Raw genomic sequence first — 20,460 nt, 5'->3', positions numbered from 1 at the left:
GCAGTGAAATGGGTGGAGGGTTTTTCGGATGGCTTTAAGGTGTGTGTGTGTGTGTAACCCCATTTTGAGGGGTGTGTGTGTTGGGGTACGGGTCTGAGAAGAGGGTGGCGCCCCAAAACCACGCCCTCCTGGTGGCATGCGGCGCCTCATCTGCAAACGCATCTGTGACTGTGAGTGCAGGGCTGGGCCCGCTGTGTTTGTTTCAGCAAGAGTATACATTAGTGCTGGGTTGGTTGTGTTTGTTGGTGTTTGGGTTGGTTGTGTTTGTTGGTGATTGGGTTGGTTGTGTTTGTTGGTGTTTGGGTTGGTTGTGTTTGTTGGTGATTGGGTTGGTTGTGTTTGTTGGTGTGTGGGTTGGTTGGTTGGTTGATTTTGTGTTTTAGTGTGTTGGTTGGTTGTGTTTTGTTGGTGTGTGGGTTGGTTGGTTGTGTGTTGTTGGTGTGTGGGTTGGTTGGTTGTGTTTTGTTGATGTGTGGGTTGGTTGGTTGGTTGTGTTTTGTTGATGTGTGGGTTGGTTGGTTGGTTGTGTTTTGTTGGTGGGTTGGTTGGTTGTGTTTTGTTGGTGTGTGGGTTGGTTGGTTGGTTGTGTTTTGTTGGTGTGTGGGTTGGTTGGTTGGTTGTGTTTTGTTTTGTTGGTGTCTGGGTTGGTTGGTTGTGTTTTGTTGGTTGGTTGTGTTTTGGTGTGTGGGTTGGTTGGTTGTGTTTTGGTGTGTGTGTGGGTTGGTTGGTTGTGTTTTGATGTGTGGGTTGGTTGGTTGTGTTTTGATGTTGGTGTGGGGGTTGGTTGGTTGTGTATTGATGTGTGGGTTGCTTGTATTTGTTGGTGTGTGGGTTGGTTGGTTGTGTTTGTTGGTGTTTGGATTGGTTGGTTGATTGTGTTTTGGTGTGTGGGTTGGTTGTGTTTTGTTGGTGTGTGTGGGTTGGTTGGTTGGTTGTGTTTTGTTGGTGTGTGGGTTGGTTGGTTGGTTGTGTTTTGTTGGTGTCTGGGCTGGTTGTGTTTTGGTGTGTGGGTTGGTTGGTTGTGTTTTGGTGTGTGGGTTGGTTGGTTGTGTTTAGGTGTGTGGGTTGGTTGGTTGTGTTTTGGTGTGTGGGTTGGTTGGTTGTGTTTTGGTGTGTGGGTTGGTTGGTTGTGTTTTGGTGTGTGGGTTGGTTGGTTGTGTTTTGATGTGTGGGTTGGTTGTGTTTTGATGTGTGGGTTGATTGGTTGTGTTTTGATGTTGGTGTGGGGGTTGGTTGGTTGTGTTTTGGTGTTAGTGTGGGGGTTGGTTGGTTGTGTTTTGGTGTGTGGGTTGGTTGTGTTTTGATGTGTGGGTTGATTTGGTTGTGTTTTGATGTTGGTGTGGGGGTTGGTTGGTTGTGTTTTGATGTTGGTGTGGGGGTTGGTTGGTTGTGTTTTGGTGTTAGTGTGGGGGTTGGTTGGTTGTGTTTTGGTGTGGGGGTTGGTTGTGTTTTGGTGTGGGGGCTGGTTGGTTGTGTTTTGGTGTGGGGGCTGGTTGGTTGTGTTTTGATGTTGGTGTGGGGGTGGGTTGGTTGGTTGTGTTTTGGTGTTAGTGTGGGGGTTGGTTGTTTGTGTTTTGGTGTGGGGGTTGGTTGTGTTTTGGTGTGGGGGTTGGTTGTGTTTTGGTGTGGGGGCTGGTTGGTTGTGTTTTGGTGTGGGGGCTGGTTGGTTGTGTTTTGATGTTGGTGTGGGGGTGGGTTGGTTGGTTGTGTTTTGGTGTTAGTGTGGGGGTTGGTTGTTTGTGTTTTGGTGTGGGGGTTGGTTGTGTTTTGGTGTGGGGGCTGGTTGGTTGTGTTTTGGTGTGGGGGCTGGTTGGTTGTGTTTTGGTGTTAGTGTGGGGGTTGGTTGGTTGTGTTTTGGTGTGGGGGTTGGTTTTGGTGTGGGGGCTGGTTGGTTGTGTTTTGGTGTGGGGGTTGGTTGGTTGTGTTTTGGTGTTAGTGTGGGGGTTGGTTGGTTGTGTTTTGGTGTGGGGGTTGGTTTTGGTGTGGGGGCTGGTTGGTTGTGTTTTGGTGTGGGGGTTGGTTGGTTGTGTTTTGGTGTGGGGGCTGGTTGGTTGTGTTTTGGTGTGTGGGTTGGTTGTGGCAGTGGTCATGTTAACGCAGGATTCTGCATTTTTCATGCAGAAAATAAAATATAAAACACAGAAGATATATCTTGCTACGTGTTATAAAAGATCTAAAATGCTTCTTATTGTAAATTATGCTCTGCTTCAGTCAGGATTCGCTCCAAATCATGTAGAAGGACTAATTTCGTGCTTCATTTACACTTCTCCACTCTGAAGAAATATCTTTACTCTCATCGTTTGATCACCAGACAGTTCTGACTGATGTGTAGGCAACTTTTTTCTCCGGGACTTTTTCCAATGTCGTTTTTCTCTCCGGTAGGAAGTTAAAATGCAAGATTAACTACAAGCAAAACATTCGAATGATAAACATTAGAAATATAATGGCTATGCATCGTTTTTTGCAAAAAAAATACCTTGCTTTTTCGTTGTAAGCTCATTTACTTGGCTGCTAGCCAAATAGTTGCACTTCTGTTGTTACCTGATGTGAACGATTTTCTGCCGAATGTGTCTCACTAATGTATTTTGTGACAAGGAAAACTATAGTTGCACGCCCCTGATTACTCTATTGAAGCAAAAAAAAAAAACACTAACTTTCAATATGAAACGCAGGTGAAATGGTTCAAACGCATATTTTTTCATGGTCTGCATTTTGAAAATGTGTGGGTTGTGTTTGTTGGTGTGTGTGTGCATAATCTGGATGTAGTCTGTTGCTGTTGTGTGTATATGTGGTCGTTGTTGGCATTGTGTATGTGAGTCTGACGTTTGTGTGTGTCGGATTGTAGGGTGATGGCTTTGGCGCATTTCTCAGTGCTGCGCGGTGGTTGTCAAAGCAACGGAGTGTGTCTGGGTTCCTCGCGGCGCGGCTGGTGATTTGTGTGTGTGTTTCTAAACTGTTCCACGCAGAGCTGCATGCTATAGGCAAAACATAGAGGCCTAGTTAATTGGTGCTGTTGGAATCATGGAAATATTATGATTGTTCTAATTCTATAGTTGGAATATAGTGGGCAGCACCTTTAATATTAATTTAATATGCCATTTAGCAGACGCTTTTATCCAAAGCGACTTACAGTCATGCGTGCATACATTTTTTTTTTTTTGTGTATGGGTGGTCCCGGGGATCGAACCCACTACCTTGGCGTTACAAGCGCCGTGCTCTACCAGCTGAGCTACAGAGGACCACCACCTTGAATGCATTGTTTGACATGACAACAATTGAATAAACCAAGGAGGAATTATTGACAGGGTAGGAACCGATGTGTTGGTCAGTGTTTCTAGGTGACCCTAATTTAGATGTTTCATTACATGTTTTCTTACCTCATGTACAGTACCAGTCAAAAGTTTGGACACACTTACTCATTCAAGGGTTTTTCTTTAATTTGACTATTTTCTACATGTAGAATAATAGTGAAGACATCAAAACTATGAAATAACACATTTTATATTTGAGATTCTTCAAATAGCCACCCTTTGCCTTGATGACAGCTTTGCACACTCTTGGCATTCTCTCAACAAGCTTCATGAGGTAGTCACCTGGAATGCATTTCAATTAACAGGTGTGCCTACTTAAAAGTTAATTTGTGGAATTTCTTTCCTTAATGCGTTTGAGCCAATTAGTTGTGTTGTGACAAGGTAGGGGTGGTAAACAGAAGATAGCCCTATTTGGTAAAAGACCATGTCCAGATTATGGCAAGAACAGCTCAAATAAGCAAAGAGAAACGACAGTCCATCGTTACTTTAAGACATGAAGGTCAGTCAATACGGAAAATGTCAAGAACTTTTAAAAGTTTCTTCAAGTGCAGTCGCAAAAACCATCAAGCGCTATGATGAAACTGGCTCTCATGAGGACCGCCACAGGAATGTAAGACCCAGAGTTACCTCTGCTGCAGAGGATAAATTCATTAGAGTTACCAGCCTCAGAAATTGCAGCTGAAATAAATGAGTTCAAGTAAAAGACACATCTCAACATCAACTGTTCAGAGGAGACTGTGTGAATCAGGCCTTCATGGTTGAATTGATGCAAAGAAACCACTACTAAAGGACACCAATAAGAAGAAGAGAACTGCTTGGGCCAAGAAATACAAGCAATGGACATTAGACCGGTGGAAATGTGTCCTTTGGTCTGAAGTCCAAATTTGAGATTTTTGGTTCCAACCGCCGTGTCTTTGTGACGCGGTGTGGGTGAACGGATGATCTCCACGTGTATTTCCCACCGTAAAGCATGGAGGTGGTGTTATGGTGTGGGGGTGCTTTGCTGGTGACACTGTCTGTGATTTACTTAGAATTCAAGGCACACGTAACCAGCATGGCTACCACAGCATTCTGCAGCGATACGCCATCCCATCTGGTTTGGGCTTAGTGGGACTATCATTTGTTTTTCAACAGGACAATGACCCAACACACCTCCAGGCTGTGTAAGGGCTATTTTACCAAGAAGGAGAGTGATGGAGTGCTGCATCAGATGACCTGGCCTTCACAATCCCCCAACCTCAACCCAATTGAGATGGTTTGGGATGAGTCAGACCGCAGAGTGAAGGAACAGCAGCCAACAAGTGCTCAGCATATGTGGGAACTCCTTCAAGACTGTTGGAAAGCATTCCTCATCGCTGGTTGAGAGAATGCCAAGAGTGTGCAAAGCTGTCATCAAGGCAAAGGGTGGTTATTTGAAGAATCTCAAATATTAAATATATTTTGATTTGTTTAACACTTTTTTGGTTACTACATGATTCCATATGTGTTATTTCATAGTTATTCTACAATGTAGAAAATAAATAAAAACCCTTGAATGAGTAGGTGTGTCCAAACTTTTGACTGGTAGTGTAGATAGCTAACATATTCATGCTTCGCCTATCACTCTCTGATTTTAAGATACCGTTGTACCAACAACATACTGATCTAGGCTGTATTAGCTAGCTACGTTTGCGCTGACTCTTAGTACATTTAGCAAGCTAGATAGCCCGCTAACTAGCTATTAGCATTACACTGTGTGCACAATTATTACGCAATTCAGTGTTTTGACCATATCATCATTATTATGCATATTTCCCAACTCCAAGCTGTATAAACGGGAATGCTTATTGAATTTAAGCATAATATAATAATAATAATATGCCATTTAGCAGACGCTTTTATCCAAAGCGACTTACAGTCATGTGTGCATACAGGTGATGTGTAATGAGGGAGGGTGTGGCGTAAGGAGATCAACACCCTATATCAAGGTGTGTATAATTATTAGGCAGCTGCTTTTCCTCAGGCAAAATGGGCCAAAAAAGAGATTTAACTGACTCTGAAAAGTCAAAAATTGTAAAAAATATATCAGGGATGCAGCACTCATGAAATTGCTAAGATATTGGGGCGTGATCACAGAACCATCAAACATTTTGTTGCAAATAGTCAACAGGGTCGCAAGAACCGTGTTGAGAAAAAAAGACTCAAATTAACTTCCAAAGATTTTAGAAGAATCAAACGTGAAGCTACCAGGAACCCATTATCTTCCAGTGCTGTCATATTCCAGAACTGCAACCTACCTGGAGTGCCCAGAAGTACAAGGTGTTCAGTGCTCAGAGACATGGCCAAGGTAAGGAAGGCTGAAACCCGACCACCACTGAACAAGACATAAGTTGAAACGTCAAGACTGGGCCAAGAAATATCTGAAGACATATTTTTCAAAGGTTTTATGGACTGATGAGATGAGTGACTCTTGACGGACCAGATGGATGGGCCCGTGGCTGGATCAGTAACGGGCACGGAGCTCCACTTCGACTCAGACGCCAGCAAGGTGGAGGTGGGGTACTGGTATGGGCTGGTATTATTAAAGATGATCTAGTTGGACCTTTTCGGGTTGACGATGGACTCAAACTCAACTCCCAAACCTACTGCCAGTTTCTTCAAGCAGTGGTACAGGAAAAAGTCTGCATCTTTCAAGAAGACCGTGATTTTTATGCAGGACAATGCTCTATCGCATGCATCGAAGTACTCCACTGCGTGGCTAGCCAGTAAAGGCCTTAAAGATGAAAGAATAATGACATGGCCCCCTTCCTCACCTGACCTAAACCCTATTGAGAACTTGTGGTCCCTTCATAAACGGTCGATTTACGGTGAAGGAGGCTGTGGTTGCTGCTGCACAAAAAGTAGATTGTCAACAGATCAAGAAACTGACAGACTCCATGGATGGAAGGCTTAGGACTGTTATTGAAAAGAAGGGTGGCTATATTGGTCACAGATTTTTTTGTTGTTGAAATGTTAGAAATGTTTATTTGTAAATGTTGAGTTTGTTTATTATTCTCACTTTAACAGATGAAAATAAACAAGTGAGATGGGGAACTTTTCGTTTTTCATTTAGTTGCATAATAATTCTGCACACTAATAGTTGCCCAATAATTGTGCACACACAGATATTCTCCAAAGAAAGCCAAAACCTCACTTTTACTTTCTTCAATATTCAGGTTTGAGGTTTATTAACATTTTGAATTGACCGAGAGCACTGTAGTTGTTCAATAATTAAAATGAATCCTCAAACATACAACTTGCCGGATAACTGTTCACACAGTGTAGTGGCTAACAATATTTATTTTATTTTTTATTTAACCTTTATTTAACTAGGCAAGTCAGTTAAGGACGAGTTCTTATTTACAATGACGGCCTACCAAAAGGCAAAAGGCCTCCTGAGGGGACAGGGGCTGGTATAAAAGAATATTGGACAAAACACACCTAAGATGACAACACAGCTAGGTAGCAACACAACATGACAACAACATGGTAGCAACACAACATGGTAGCAACACAACATGACAACAACATGGTAGCAACACAACATGGTAGCAACACAACATGGTAGCAACACAACATGACAACAACATGGAGCAACACAACATGGAGCAACACAACATGGTAGCAACACAACATGGTAGCAACACAACATGACAACAACATGGAGCAACACAACATGGTAGCAACACAACATGGTAGCAACACAACATGGTAGCAACACAACATGACAACACAGCATCACAACATGGTAGCATCACAACATGGTAGCAACACAACATGACAACAACATGGAGCAACACAACATGGTAGCATCACAACATGGTAGCAACACAACATGACAACAACATGGTAGCAACACAACATGGTAGCAACACAACATGGTAGCAACACAACATGGTAGCAACACAACATGACAACAACATGGAGCAACACAACATGGTAGCAACACAACATGGTAGCAACACAACATGACAACACAGCATCACAACATGGTAGCAACACAACATGACAACAACATGGAGCAACACAACATGGTAGCATCACAACATGGTAGCAACACAACATGACAACAACATGGAGCAACACAACATGGTAGCAACACAACATGGTAGCAACACAACATGGTAGCAACACAACATGACAACAACATGGAGCAACACAACATGGTAGCAACACAACATGGTAGCAACACAACATGACAACAACATGGAGCAACACAACATGGTAGCAACACAACATGGTAGCAACACAACATGACAACAACATGGTAGCAACACAACATGGTAGCAACACAACATGGTAGCAACACAACATGACAACAACATGGAGCAACACAACATGGTAGCAACACAACATGGAGCAACACAACATGGTAGCAACACAACATGGTAGCAACACAACATGACAACAACATGGAGCAACACAACATGGTAGCAACACAACATGGTAGCAACACAACATGACAACAACATGGAGCAACACAACATGGTAGCAACACAACATGGAGCAACACAACATGGTAGCAACACAACATGACAACACAGCATCACAACACAGCATCGTACCAACACATGACAACACAACATGGTAGCAGCATAACATGGTACAAACATGATTGGGCACAGACAACAGCACAAAGGGCAAGAAGGTAGAGACAACAATACATCACGCGAAGCAGCCACAACTGTCAGTAAGAGTGTCCATGATTGAGTCTTTGAATTTTAGCCACAACTTGCTAAGAAAATACAAACTATCAGACAGTAAGATACAAACTAGTAGTGTAACTATAGAACGATTGTGGAAAGCAGAATGTCACCAACATCTTGTTGCATCTATCTGACCATGCAGACTGCAGAGGGAACAGCAAAAAAAGTGCTTGTTACTCCGTGATCGAGCAACTGCGCTCTCTTTGAGTGACGGGGGGGCGGGGCTTGGTGTGGGGAGCAGCAAGTAGCAAACTGAGTAAACTATCAAAACTGACATTACACGCGCCAGAGTTGCGTATCACATTTAACAAAACAAACAGTGAAATGCCGTTGTAGAAGGTAAAGTAAAAACCCAAAACGGTCCGTGCATCCGATACCGGTATATAGTAAAAGACAGTATACCACCCTCCCCTAATTCATTAGTGATTGTTGTGTAGCCGGGTGTGTGTGTGTCCCAGAGAGAGAGGATTACCTGCGTTAGCTGCTTACCCTGCAGCCAGCGGCCTCTGTGTTTCTATTACTATTGATCACTGATCAGCGCTGACCCTGCTATTTTCTACAGCCGAGACCTCTCCTCCCCCCCTCTCTTCCTCTCCTCCCCCCCCCTCTTCCTCTCCCCCCCTCTCTTCCTCTCCCCCCCTCTCTTCCTCTCCCCCTCTCTTCCTCTCCTCCCCCCCTCTCTTCCTCTCCCCCCCTCTCTTCCTCTCCCCCTCTCTTCCTCTCCTCCCCCCCTCTTCCTCTCCCCCCCCCTCTTCCTCTCCCCCCCTCTCTTCCTCTCCTCCCCCCCTCTCTTCCTCTCCTCCCCCCCTCTCTTCCTCTCCTCCCCCCCTCTCTTCCTCTCCTCCCCCCTCTCTTCCTCTCCTCCCCCCTCTCTTCCTCTCCTCCCCCCCTCTCTTCCTCTCCTCTCTTCCTCTCCTCCCCCCCTCTCTTCCTCTCCTCTCTTCCTCTCCTCCCCCCCTCTCTTCCTCTCCTCCCCCCTCTCTTCCTCTCCTCCCCCCCTCTTCCTCTCCTCCCCTCTTCCTCTCCTCCCCCCCTCTTCCTCTCCTCCCCCCTCTTCCTCTCCCCCCTCTTCCTCTCCTCCCCCCCTCTTCCTCTCCCCCCCTCTTCCTCTCCTCCCCCCCTCTTCCTCTCCCCCTCTCTTCCTCTCCTCCCCCCCTCTCTTCCTCCCCTCCCCCCCTCTCTTCCTCTCCTCCCCCCTCTTCCTCCCCTCTCCCCCTCTCTCCCTCTCCTCCCCCCTCTTTCTCTCCTCCCCTCCCCCCTCTTTCTCTCCTCCCCCCCTCTCTTCCTCTAACTACTTTAGGGGAAATAGTGAAGTATGATAATGATGACAATAAGAATGTTGCTTATCTCTCTCGCTCTCAGACCGTAGTTTTGAGGATGATGCGGACAGTGCAGATGTGAACCGTGCTCAGGCTGCCTTCAAAGTCCCCAAGGTCCCCAAGAAGCCGGCAGAGTCCTCTACTGCACGCAGACCCAGCACTACGGGTTCCAAGATCGGAGGTAAGAGTCAAGATCCTGTTTACGTGGAAGTCCGGCCTGGCTTACCTCTTAGAAAGATATATTGATATGTCATTGGGTGCAGTAACCCAGGAGTAAGCACATTTACAAATGAAGTTCCTTCGATTTTAATTTCATACCATTTAGTCTCTTTGTTTATTTCATTAGTCTTGATGACCAAAACACGACTGCTGAGACGTCCGATATAAAATACAAACTTTATTCATCACATTTCTATGTCCGTTTCTCCTGAGCTGGGGTAATGGCCAGATAAACCATGCTGGCCAAGTTGTTGCTGTGTTGACGGTCAGACAGACGGAGAGCTGAGCTAGCGGGTCGGCTATCAGGGGTTCGCCACAGTTTAGGAACTCAATCCGGCTTTCAACTTGCTCTTGAAAGTTGTAATAGTAGAATGCACAAGGTGACATTTCTAAATTGGGTAGTGAATCATCAGTTTTCCTCTTGTCTTGTCAGTCGTTGTATAGCTTAGAGAACTATTTATAACTTGTCAGAAATGTCCAGATCAACTAGCCCATGTCGGCTAACGTTTTGTAGCTAGGTTTTGTAGCCTATAGATTTTGTTGTTATGTTTGAGTCACTCAAATAGCACATTAATATACATTAGACATGGAAAAATGGTATAGAATTGCACACAAAAAAAAGCTTTAAAGGGCAAACTGTTCTCTGATGGTTGGAGTGAACCTACAGGAGGGTAGCTCTCCAGGAACAGGGTTGGAGTGAACCTACAGGAGGGTAGCTCTCCAGGAACAGGGTTGGAGTGAACCTACAGGAGGGTAGCTCTCCAGGAACAGGGTTGGAGTGAACCTACAGGAGGGTAGCTCTCCAGGAACAGGGTTGGAGTGTCACTCAGACTGGGGGATACACGCTCTCTGTCCTCTGTGTCTCTAGGTGCGTCTAAGGATGGAGCCGGGGGCATCGATGAGGAAGACTTCATCAAAGCTTTCACTGACGTCCCCACAGTACAGGTAACACACACACGCTAGTATGCATTAGTACCAGGACTGCAAGCGATGTAGATAAGACTGTTTGTGGATACAACCACTAGTGTGAACTAAATCTGTCTCTCTGTCTGCCTGTCTCTCTCTCTCTGTCTCGCTCTGTCTGTCTCTCTCTCTGTCTCGCTCTGTCTGTCTCTCTCTCTGTCTCGCTCTGTCTGTCTCTCTCTCTGTCTCGCTCTGTCTGTCTCTCTCTCTGTCTCGCTCTGTCTGTCTCTCTCTCTGTCTCGCTCTGTCTGTCTCTCTCTCTGTCTCGCTCTGTCTGTCTCTCTCTCTGTCTCGCTCTGTCTGTCTCTCTCTCTGTCTCGCTCTGTCTGTCTCTCTCTCTGTCTCGCTCTGTCTGTCTCTCTCTCTGTCTCGCTCTGTCTGTCTCGCTCTGTCTGTCTCTCGCTCTGTCTCGCTCTGTCTCGCTCTGTCTGGCTCTGTCTCGCTCTGTCTGTCTCTCGCTCTGTCTCGCTCTGTCTGTCTCTCGCTCTGTCTCGCTCTGTCTGTCTCTCGCTCTGTCTGTCTCTCGCTCTGTCTCGCTCTGTCTGTCTCTCGCTCTGTCTCGCTCTGTCTGTCTCTCGCTCTGTCGGTCTGTCTCTCTCTGTCTCTCTCTCGGTCTGTCTCTCTCTCGGTCTGTCTCTCTCTCTCTCTCTCTCTCTCTCTCTCTCTCTCTCTGTCTGTCTCTCGCTCTGTCTCTGTCTGTCTGTCAGATCTACTCATCTCGTGACCTGGAGGATAACCTGAACAAGATCAGAGAGATCTGTTCTGATGACAAACATGACTGGGACCAGAGAGCCGCCGCAATGAAGAAGATCCGCTCGCTGATTGTTGCCGGGGCGACGGAGTACGAGTGTTTCTACCAGCACCTGAGGCTGTTGGACGGAGCGTTCAAACTGTCAGCTAAAGACCTCCGATCACAGGTGGTACGGGAGGCCTGCATCACTGTGGCGTGAGTACTACACACACACACACACACACACACACACACACACAAATGCGCGTTCACACACACATCTTCTTTTTACGTTTCTTTTTACATTACTTCTCTGGGAAAAATATTTTAAAATGGAATTAGCACTTAATCTCTCCCTCTCTCTGTCCAGCCACCTGTCGACAGTGTTAGGTAATAAGTTTGACCATGGAGCCGAGGGCATTCTTCCTGTCCTGTTCAACCTCATCCCTAACTGTGCCAAGGTTATGGCCACATCAGGAGTCTCTGCTATACGCTTTATCATACGGGTGAGTTAGACCGCCACACACACCTAACACACACGCACCTGACACAGATAATTAAATGACCTTTTGTGTATTTCTCTCCCTCTCTCTCCCTCTCTCTCCCTCTCTCTGCCTCTCTCTCCCTCTCTCTGCCTCTCTCTCCCTCTCTCTGCCTCTCTCTCCCTCTCTCTGCCTCTCTGCCTCTCTCTCTGCCTCTCTGCCTCTCTCTCTCACTCTCTCTGCCTCTCTCTCACTCTCTCTGCCTCTCTGTCTCACTCCCCCTCTCTGCGCCTCTCTGTCTCACTCCCCCTCTCTACCTCACTCCCCCTCTCCGCCTCTCTCCGCCTCTCTCCGCCTCTCTCCGCCTCTCTCCGCCTCTCTCTGCCTCACTCCCTCTCTCTCTGCCTCACTCCCCCTCTCTGCCTCACTCTGCCTCTCTCTGCCTCTCTCTCTCCCTCCCTCCCTCCCTCTCTCTGCCTCTCTCTGCCTCTCTCTCTGCCTCTCTCTCTGCCTCTCTCTGCCTCTCTCTCTGCCTCTCTCCCTCTCTCTGCCTCTGCAGCACACACACGTTCCCAGACTCATTCCCCTGATCACCAGTAACTGCACCTGCAAGTCTGTGGCCGTCAGAAGGTGAGGGTGATGAAAATAATTGATGAAGTTGATGAAACTGAAGAGGATTGTAGTAATGATGTTTCTTCCTCCCTCAGGAAATGCTTTGACTTCCTGGACCTGCTGCTGCAGGAGTGGCAGACCCAGACTCTGGAGAGGTGAGAGGTCAACACACAGCCGGACAAATATAGGGCCGTTCAAAAGCCAATGGAATCTTGGTAGAATCTTATACACGTGTTATTTGCATGACGTAACAATGTACATATTGCCAAAGCGTACTTTTGGAAATTAAATGATTCATTTACAATATTAACATTAGTTAAAATAATAATAATCAATATTGTCAACGGGACAATCAGTAACAACAATAATCAAGGGTCAAAATAACCATTGAACAATAACAATGGCATAGAGGACATGTGCAGGTTGGTTGGTCTGTCAGACACTGTCCCTCATCTTATGGCAGGCAGCAATGTAGTGTGCTGCCAACCCACAGCTCTCTGAGTCCTCCCCCAACAGGACAGGTAGCCTGAGTCCTCCCCCAACAGGACGGGTAGCCTGAGTCCTCCCCCAACAGGACGGGTAGCCTGAGTCCTCCCCCAACAGGACGGGTAGCCTGAGTCCTCCCCCAACAGGACGGGTAGCCTGAGTCCTCCCCCAACAGGACGGGTAGCCTGAGTCCTCCCCCAACAGGACGGGTAGCCTGAGTCCTCCCCCAACAGGACGGGTAGCCTGAGTCCTCCCCCAACAGGACGGGTAGCCTGAGTCCTCCCCCAACAGGACGGGTAGCCTGAGTCCTCCCCCAACAGGACGGGTAGCCTGAGTCCTCCCCCAACTGGACGGGTAGCCTGAGTCCTCCCCCAACAGGACGGGTAGCCTGAGTCCTCCCCCAACAGGACGGGAAGCCTGAGTCCTCCCCCAACAGGACGGGTAGCCTATTCTCATCAGAGAGGTCTTTTGAAACCATAAATAAGGGTTTCATATTTGGGGAAATTAGACTCTGTAATTGTTTAATATTTTGTCAGGAAAGGCAGCTCTGTCTCGGGTTCTGCTGTGGTGCAGTGGTTGCACAGCCTTTCCTCTACAGGGAGCCAGGTTTTCCTCTGTCTACCCTTCTCAATGGCAAGGCTGTGCTCACTGAGCCTGTACTTTGTCAAGGTTTCTCTAAGATTTTGATCAGTAATCATGGTGAAATAGTTTCTCTCAGTGTCTGCCTGTCTCTCTCTCAGGCATGCAGCGGTGATGGTAGCGAGCATTAAGAAGGGAATCGCAGATGCCGACGCAGAGGCCAGGGTAGAGGCACGCAAGTAAGAATACACACATACACACACACACATTTAGCAGACGCTAACATCCAGAGCGACTTATATTTTCATACTTTTTTCGTACTCGTCCCCCGGGGGAATGGAACCCACAACCCTGGCGTTGCAAGCGCCATGCTCTACTAACTGAACTAGACAGGAACACACACACACACACACACACACACAGCATTACACACATTTGCCTACACACATACTCACACCTCACACCTTATTTCTCTCTCTCTCCTCCCTCTCTCCCACTCCTCCCCTCTCTCCCACTCTCTCTCACTCCTCCCCCTCCTCTCCTCCCACACTCTCTCTCCTCCACTCTCTCTCCTCCCTCTCTCTTCCTCTCTGTCCCTCCTCCCCTATCTCGCTCTCTCTCCCTCCTCGCTCTCTCTCCTCCCCTCTCTCTCCTCCACTCTCTCTCTTCCTCTCTCTCCCTCCTCCCCTATCTCGCTCTCTCTCCCTCCTCGCTCTCTCTCCTCCCCTCTCTCTCCTCCACTCTCTCTTCCCCTCTCTCCCTCCTCCCCTATCTCGCTCTCTCTCCCTCCTCGCTCTCTCTCCTCCCCTCTCTCTCCTCCCTCTCTCTTCCCCTCTCTCCCTCCTCCCCTATCTCGCTCTCTCTCCCTCCTCGCTCTCTCTCTCCTCCCCTCTCTCTCCTCCCTCTCTCTTCCTCTCTCTCCCTCCTCCCCTATCTCTCTCTCTCTCCCTCCTCGCTCTCTCTCCTCCCCTCTCTCTCAGGGCATACTGGGGTCTTAGGAACCATTTCCCGGGGGAGGCGGACTCTCTGTTCAACTCGTTAGAACCGTCCTATCAGAAGAGCCTCCAATCGTCTCTCAAGAGTTCCGGGAGCGTGACGTCTCTTCCTCAGAGCGACCGCTCCTCTTCCTCATCACAGGAGAGCCTCAAGTAATGAGCCCTGACCTTAATCACCTGACCCCTGACTTTTGACTATACGTTTTTGGGAGGAGGGGCTCAGAGGTACCCGAAAAGTAATGTTCTGCTCTCTCGCCCTTTCCTTCTCGCTCTCTCTCTCCTCTCCCCTCTCTCCCCTCTCTCCCCTCTCCCCTCTCTCCCCTCTCCCCTCTCCCCTCTCCCCTCTCCCCCCTCCCCCCTCTCCCCTCCCCCTCTCCCCTCCCCCCTCTCCCCTCCCCCCTCTCCCCTCCCCCTCTCCCCTCTCCCCTCTCTCTCCCCTCTCCCCTCTCCCCTCTCCCCTCCCCTCTCTCTCCCCTCTCTCTCCCCTCTCTCCCCTCTCTCTCCCCTCTCTCCTCTCCCCCCTCTCCCCCCTCTCCCCTCTCCCCTCTCCTCTCTCTCCTTCACAGTCGTCCTCTGTCATCTAAATGGTCAGCTGCTCCCGGAAGAGGTGAGACATACACGCACACATACGTCTCCGGTATTGATAACATCATGATGTTGTGGTGTGTTTGTGTTTATTATATACAGTGCATTCGGAAAGTATTCAGACCCCTTGACTTTTTCCACCTTTTTTTACGTTACAGCCTTATTCTAAAATGGATTAAATAAATGTTTTTCCTCATCATTCTACACACAATACCTCATAGTGACTAAGCAAAAACAGGTTTTTAGAAATGTTTGCAAATTTGTAAAAAAAATAAAAACGGACACCTTATTTACATTAATATTCAGACCCTTTGTTATGAGACTTGAAATTGAGCTCAGGTGCATCCTGTTTCCATTGATCATCCTTGATGTTTTTACAACTTGATTGGAGTCCACCTGTGGTAAATACAATTGATTTGACATGATTTGGAAAGGCACACACCTGTCTATATAAGGTCCCACAGTTGACAGTGCATGTCAGAGCAAAAACCAAGCCATGAGGTCGAAGGAATTGTCCGTAGAGCTCTGAGACAGGATTGTGTCGAGGCACAGATCTGGGGAAGGGTACCAAAAAACATTCTGCAGCTTTGAAGGTCCCCAAGAACAGAGTGGCCTCCATCATTCTTAAATGGAAGAAGTTTGGAACCACCAAGATTCTTCCTAGAGCTGGCCACCCGGCCAAACTGAGCAATCGGAGGAGAAGGGCCTTGGTCAGGGAGGTGACCAAGAACCCGATGGTCACTCTGACAGAGCTCCAGAGTTCCTCTGTGGAGATGGGAGAACCTTCCAGAAGGACAACCATCTCTGCAGCACTCCACCAATCAGGCCGTTATGGTAGAGTGGCCAGACGGAAGCCACTCCTCAGAAAGGCACACGGCAGCCCGCTTGGAGTTTGCCAAAAGGCACCTAAAGGACTCTCAGACCATGAGAAACTATATTCTCTGGTCTGATGTAACCAAGAATGAACTCTTTGGCCTGATTGCCAAGTTTCATGTCTGGAGGAAACCTGGCATCATCCCTACGGTGAAGCATGGTGGTGGCAGCATCATGCTGTGGGGATGTTTTTCAGCGGCAGGGACTGGGAGACTAGTCAGGCTGGAGGAGCAAAGTACAGAGAGATCCTTGATGAAAATCTGCTCCAGAGCGCTCAGGACCTCCGACTGGGGCGAAGGTTCACCTTCCAACAGGACAACGACCCTAAGCACACAGCCAAGACAACGCAGGAGTGGCTTCTGAACAAGTCTCTGAATGTCCTTGAGTGGCCCAGCCAGAGTCCGGAATTGAACCCGATCGAACATCTCTGGAGAGACCTGAAAATAGCTGTGCAGCAACGCTCCCCATCCAACCTGACAGAGCTTGAGAGGATCTGCAGAGAAGAATGGGAGAAACTCCCCAAATACAGGTGTGCCAAGCTTGTAGCGTCATACCCAAGAAGACTCAAGGTTGTAATCGTTGCCAAAGGTGCTTCAACAAAGTACTGAGTAAAGGGTCTGAATACTATTTGCAAAAATGTCTAAAAACCTGTTTTTGCTTTGTCATTATGGGGTATTGTGTGTAGATTGATGAGGGGAAAAAACGTTCATCCTTTTTAGAATAAGGCTGTAACAATGTGGAGAATGTCAAGGGGTCTGAATACTTTCCAAATGCACTGTGTGCAAGCAAGTGATTGTATAGTAGGTGGTGGTGGTATTTGTGGTTTTTGCATGTGTGTGTATATATATATCCTCCTTCCTCCCTTCCCCCTCCCAGTCCCGGCGGGTCATAAGGGCGGGGCGTCACCGGGCTCCCTGCAGCGTTCCCGTAGCGATGTGGATGTTAATGCGGCAACGGTTGCTAAGCAGCGGCACATCGGGCATGTGGGGGCGGGGAGACTGACCCCCAGCTCCTACTCCTCATTGGGTAAGGAAGCTGTCAATCAAACTAGACAGCCAACCAATCAGACAGGCAGTTTAGACATCAGTCTATATCAGTCAGCCGCCCGTCAATCAGTCCATCAATTAATAAATCAATCACCCAGACGCGCACGTACACACACACACACACACACACACACACACACACACAGTCATAGGCTGTATGTTAAAATGGTTTCCTGCGCCTTTCAAGACCTGGGCTGAACATCTCTGAATACACTTCCTGCCTCTCTCTCTCCTCCCCCATGTTTGTCTGAGTGTGGCTCTCTGTGTGTGTGCTTGCTGTCTGTATTGGTGTTGTCTGGCTGTGTTTGTGTAGCTGTGGTCTGTCAGTGTGTATCTGTTTGGACTATGTTGTCTTACTAACACAGACACTATACCTCTCTTTCTCTTTCTCGCTCTCTGCCACTAAAGATGATGCCTCTGATAAAACAGATGGTAAGATCAACTCCTTCACTCTCCGCCGCTCAAAAACACCCCACGCTTTTCTTATTTTCCTTTCTCTATGTTTTCTTTAATTCCTCCCTTCATCCCTCCTTCCTGGACAGGAAAGAGTTAACTCTGTAACCATGGCGCCCTCTGCTGTTCCTCTGTACTCTCACATTATCTCGTATTCCATAAATGTGACCGACCGGCTCAATTCGGTCTTATAAAGCTACATTTAATTTTTTACTTTCGATAAAAGTAGAGACTCAGAGCTAGAACATGGTATATCATACACTACAGTTGAGGAACAATGGGAAAATAATTCTGCTTTGGAAGTTGATTAACTTGTAACTCCACTTTTGAGAAAATGGCCCTTGAATGTTTTGGTACACCTACTGGGAAGCTCTTCTTTGTCTACACCCATTCAGCATCATTCACAACCTCTTAAGCCTTAGCCCCACCCATCTCTTTATGGATTTACATGTGAGGCCATGTGCTAAACAGAGTGAGTACGGTAGTGCACTAAACAACGAAAGATTTCAAGACTAAAGGCTGGTTTATACTACGTCTATCGACATGTCTGTAGACAGTTGTCGCAGTGACATCACGAACATTCTATTGTTGTCTGACATCAAACTTGTTGTCGTTATGAAAAAGTATAAACACAAAAATGACATCAGCGGATTGGTGGTCCAAAATAGCAAAACTGTTGTATGAATGTTGTTTTTGATGAAATGTTTTTATTTTATTTTTATTTTTTTATGAATAAATGAAATTTGATTTCTGTGTCAAATCGCAATATTGGCAACCCATCCCTTATGGGATTAATTGACACATAAACAATGATTACAATAATTCAGTGTGGTAATTCAAAGATAATTCTTTCAGTGTTCTCTGCATTGCCCATCACATTAAGAGTGAACAAATGTAAGGTACAAATCAATACATAATAGTCAATAACGTTATGCAAACAATAATTATATCCCTAGAGCAATAGAATTATATACATACATACAGTACCAGTCACCTACTCATTCAAGGGTTTTTCTTTACTTTTACAATTTTTTACATTGTAGAATAATAGTGAAGACATCAAAACTATGAAATAACACATATGGAATCATGTAGTAAGTATACAGGAGATAGCCCTATTTGGTAAAAGGCCAAGTCCATATTATGGCAAGAACAGCTCAAATAAGCAAAGAGAAACGACAGTCCATCATTACTTTAAGACATGAAGGTCAGCCAATACGGACAATTTCAAGAACTTTGAAAAGTTTCTTCAAGTGCAGTCGAAAAACCCTTGAATGAGTAAGCGTGTCCAAACTTTTGACTGGTACTGTACACACGTACCATTAACCACATAGAAACGAAATAACTATAGGTATCCCTTTTTACTTTTATTCCAGGCTTTATCTAAATATTCCGCAAACGGAAATACATAATGGACAAAAAAAACATTTCAGTTTCTCATTATCGCTCAGCCACATAATGCCAGGGTATATCTGGAATAAGAGCAAGCGTATATCGTGGTAGAAAGGGCAATAGATGATCAAATGAGTTTCATTTTATATTTCTGTATTTTAACACCAATAAACCCATCCGTTTAAAAATGCATTTAGTATATGCCAATCTTGCAAACCAGGCAACTAAATCGACTATCTAAACAATGTTTTGGTTAGTTTCTAGCTTGTTAGCTAGCTAGCTAATGTTAAGTTAGCTGGCTAGCTAGTTCAAATAATGACCATATTATATAGCTGACAATGTCTTAAGTTGAGCTAATTTGTATTTGTTATTGCAGGAAAATAAACTCACAACAAGATCATTCTTTACAAGTTAATGGTGAGCTCATTACAGAAAATAACTTGTAGCTCAGTTGGTAGAGCATGGCGCTTGCAACGCCAGGGTTGTGGGTTCGATTCCCACGGGGGACCAGTATATAAATAAATAAATAATGTATGCACTCACTAACTGTAAGTCGCTCTGGATAAGAGCGTCTGCTAAATGACTAAAATGTTTTGAGTGTGACTAAATAAAACCAGGGCATTCTACCTGAGAATTTTATAACTTTGACACTGTCTCGTTGGACTAATATTATATCCTAATTTGACTTTGGTGCAGGTCATGTTCTTCACATTACCATTTCTGGTAAACACACACTATATCAAATAAAATCTAAGTTTATTAGTCACATGCACAGGATACAGAAGATGTAAACGTTACAGTGAAATGGTTACTTGTATAGTGGAGTATTTTTTTTAGACATGTAGCTAGCTAGCTAAACAATGAACCATTATCCCAATTCATTACGTTACTACCCTGCATGAATCTGCAGGTAGCTTAAGCTAACCAACTATGTTCAATGTTAGCTTGCTAGCTTACATTAGGCTATAACTAGCAATGCAAATGGCTCTGAGATACGAATAATATTATTACACAGATCATACACGTAATGTTAGCTAGCTAATGACTTTCTTACAAAGTTAGCAACCTATCATATCTGAAAATGTAACTAGCTAGACGCTCTTACCCGTATACACGGATGAAAGCGTCTCCCTCTTGCAAGCCGAAGAACACAATCCCAACCGTGAAGCATGGGGGTGGCAGTATCATGCTGTGGGGTTGCTTTGCTGCAGGAGGGACTGGTGCACTTCACAAAATAAATGGCATCATGAGGAAGGAAAATTAGTTACAGCAGCTCTGTCAGGAGGAATGGGCCAAAATTCACCCAACTTATTGTGGCAAGCTTGTGGAAGGCTACCCGAAACATTTTGACCTAAGTTAAACAATTTAAAAGGCAATGCTACCAAATACTAATTGAGTGTATGTAAACTTCTGACCCACTGGGAATGTGATGAAAGAAATAAAAGCTGAAATAAATCATTCTCTCTACTATTATTCTGACATTTCACATTCTTAAAATAAAGTGGTGGTCCTAACTGACCTAAGACAGGGAATTTTTACTAGGATTAAATGTCAGGAATTGTGAAAAACTGAGTTTAAATGTATTTGGCTAAGGTGTATGTAAACTTCCGACTTCATCTGTACCTGTATATAGACTCGTAGTATTCAGCAGTAATGCTTCTTACCTTCTCTAAACTAGTGCTTAGTAGTGG

General features: G+C 46.0%; 1 protein-coding gene across 1 annotated transcript in view; it reads left to right on the top strand.

Moving 5' to 3' along the window:
- Nucleotides 1-20,460, top strand: part of LOC311131850 (CLIP-associating protein 2-like) — a 79,535-nt gene that overhangs the window by 31,934 nt on the left and 27,141 nt on the right. The window contains exons 5-16 of the mRNA XM_084164978.1: nt 2,846-2,910; nt 5,575-5,637; nt 9,371-9,535; nt 10,442-10,518; nt 11,244-11,482; nt 11,637-11,772; nt 12,308-12,378; nt 12,456-12,515; nt 13,587-13,664; nt 14,406-14,573; nt 14,987-15,027; nt 16,755-16,904. Of these exons, the coding sequence (XP_084021104.1) occupies nt 2,846-2,910; nt 5,575-5,637; nt 9,371-9,535; nt 10,442-10,518; nt 11,244-11,482; nt 11,637-11,772; nt 12,308-12,378; nt 12,456-12,515; nt 13,587-13,664; nt 14,406-14,573; nt 14,987-15,027; nt 16,755-16,904 (1,313 nt within the window). The remainder of the gene's footprint in view (nt 1-2,845; nt 2,911-5,574; nt 5,638-9,370; nt 9,536-10,441; nt 10,519-11,243; nt 11,483-11,636; nt 11,773-12,307; nt 12,379-12,455; nt 12,516-13,586; nt 13,665-14,405; nt 14,574-14,986; nt 15,028-16,754; nt 16,905-20,460) is intronic.

The sequence above is a fragment of the Coregonus lavaretus genome, assembly GCF_964263955.1.
Source record: "Coregonus lavaretus genome assembly, chromosome: 7".
In the NCBI taxonomy this organism is placed as follows: Eukaryota; Metazoa; Chordata; class Actinopteri; order Salmoniformes; family Salmonidae; genus Coregonus; species Coregonus lavaretus.
This window is presented reverse-complemented; position numbering and strand designations above follow the sequence as displayed.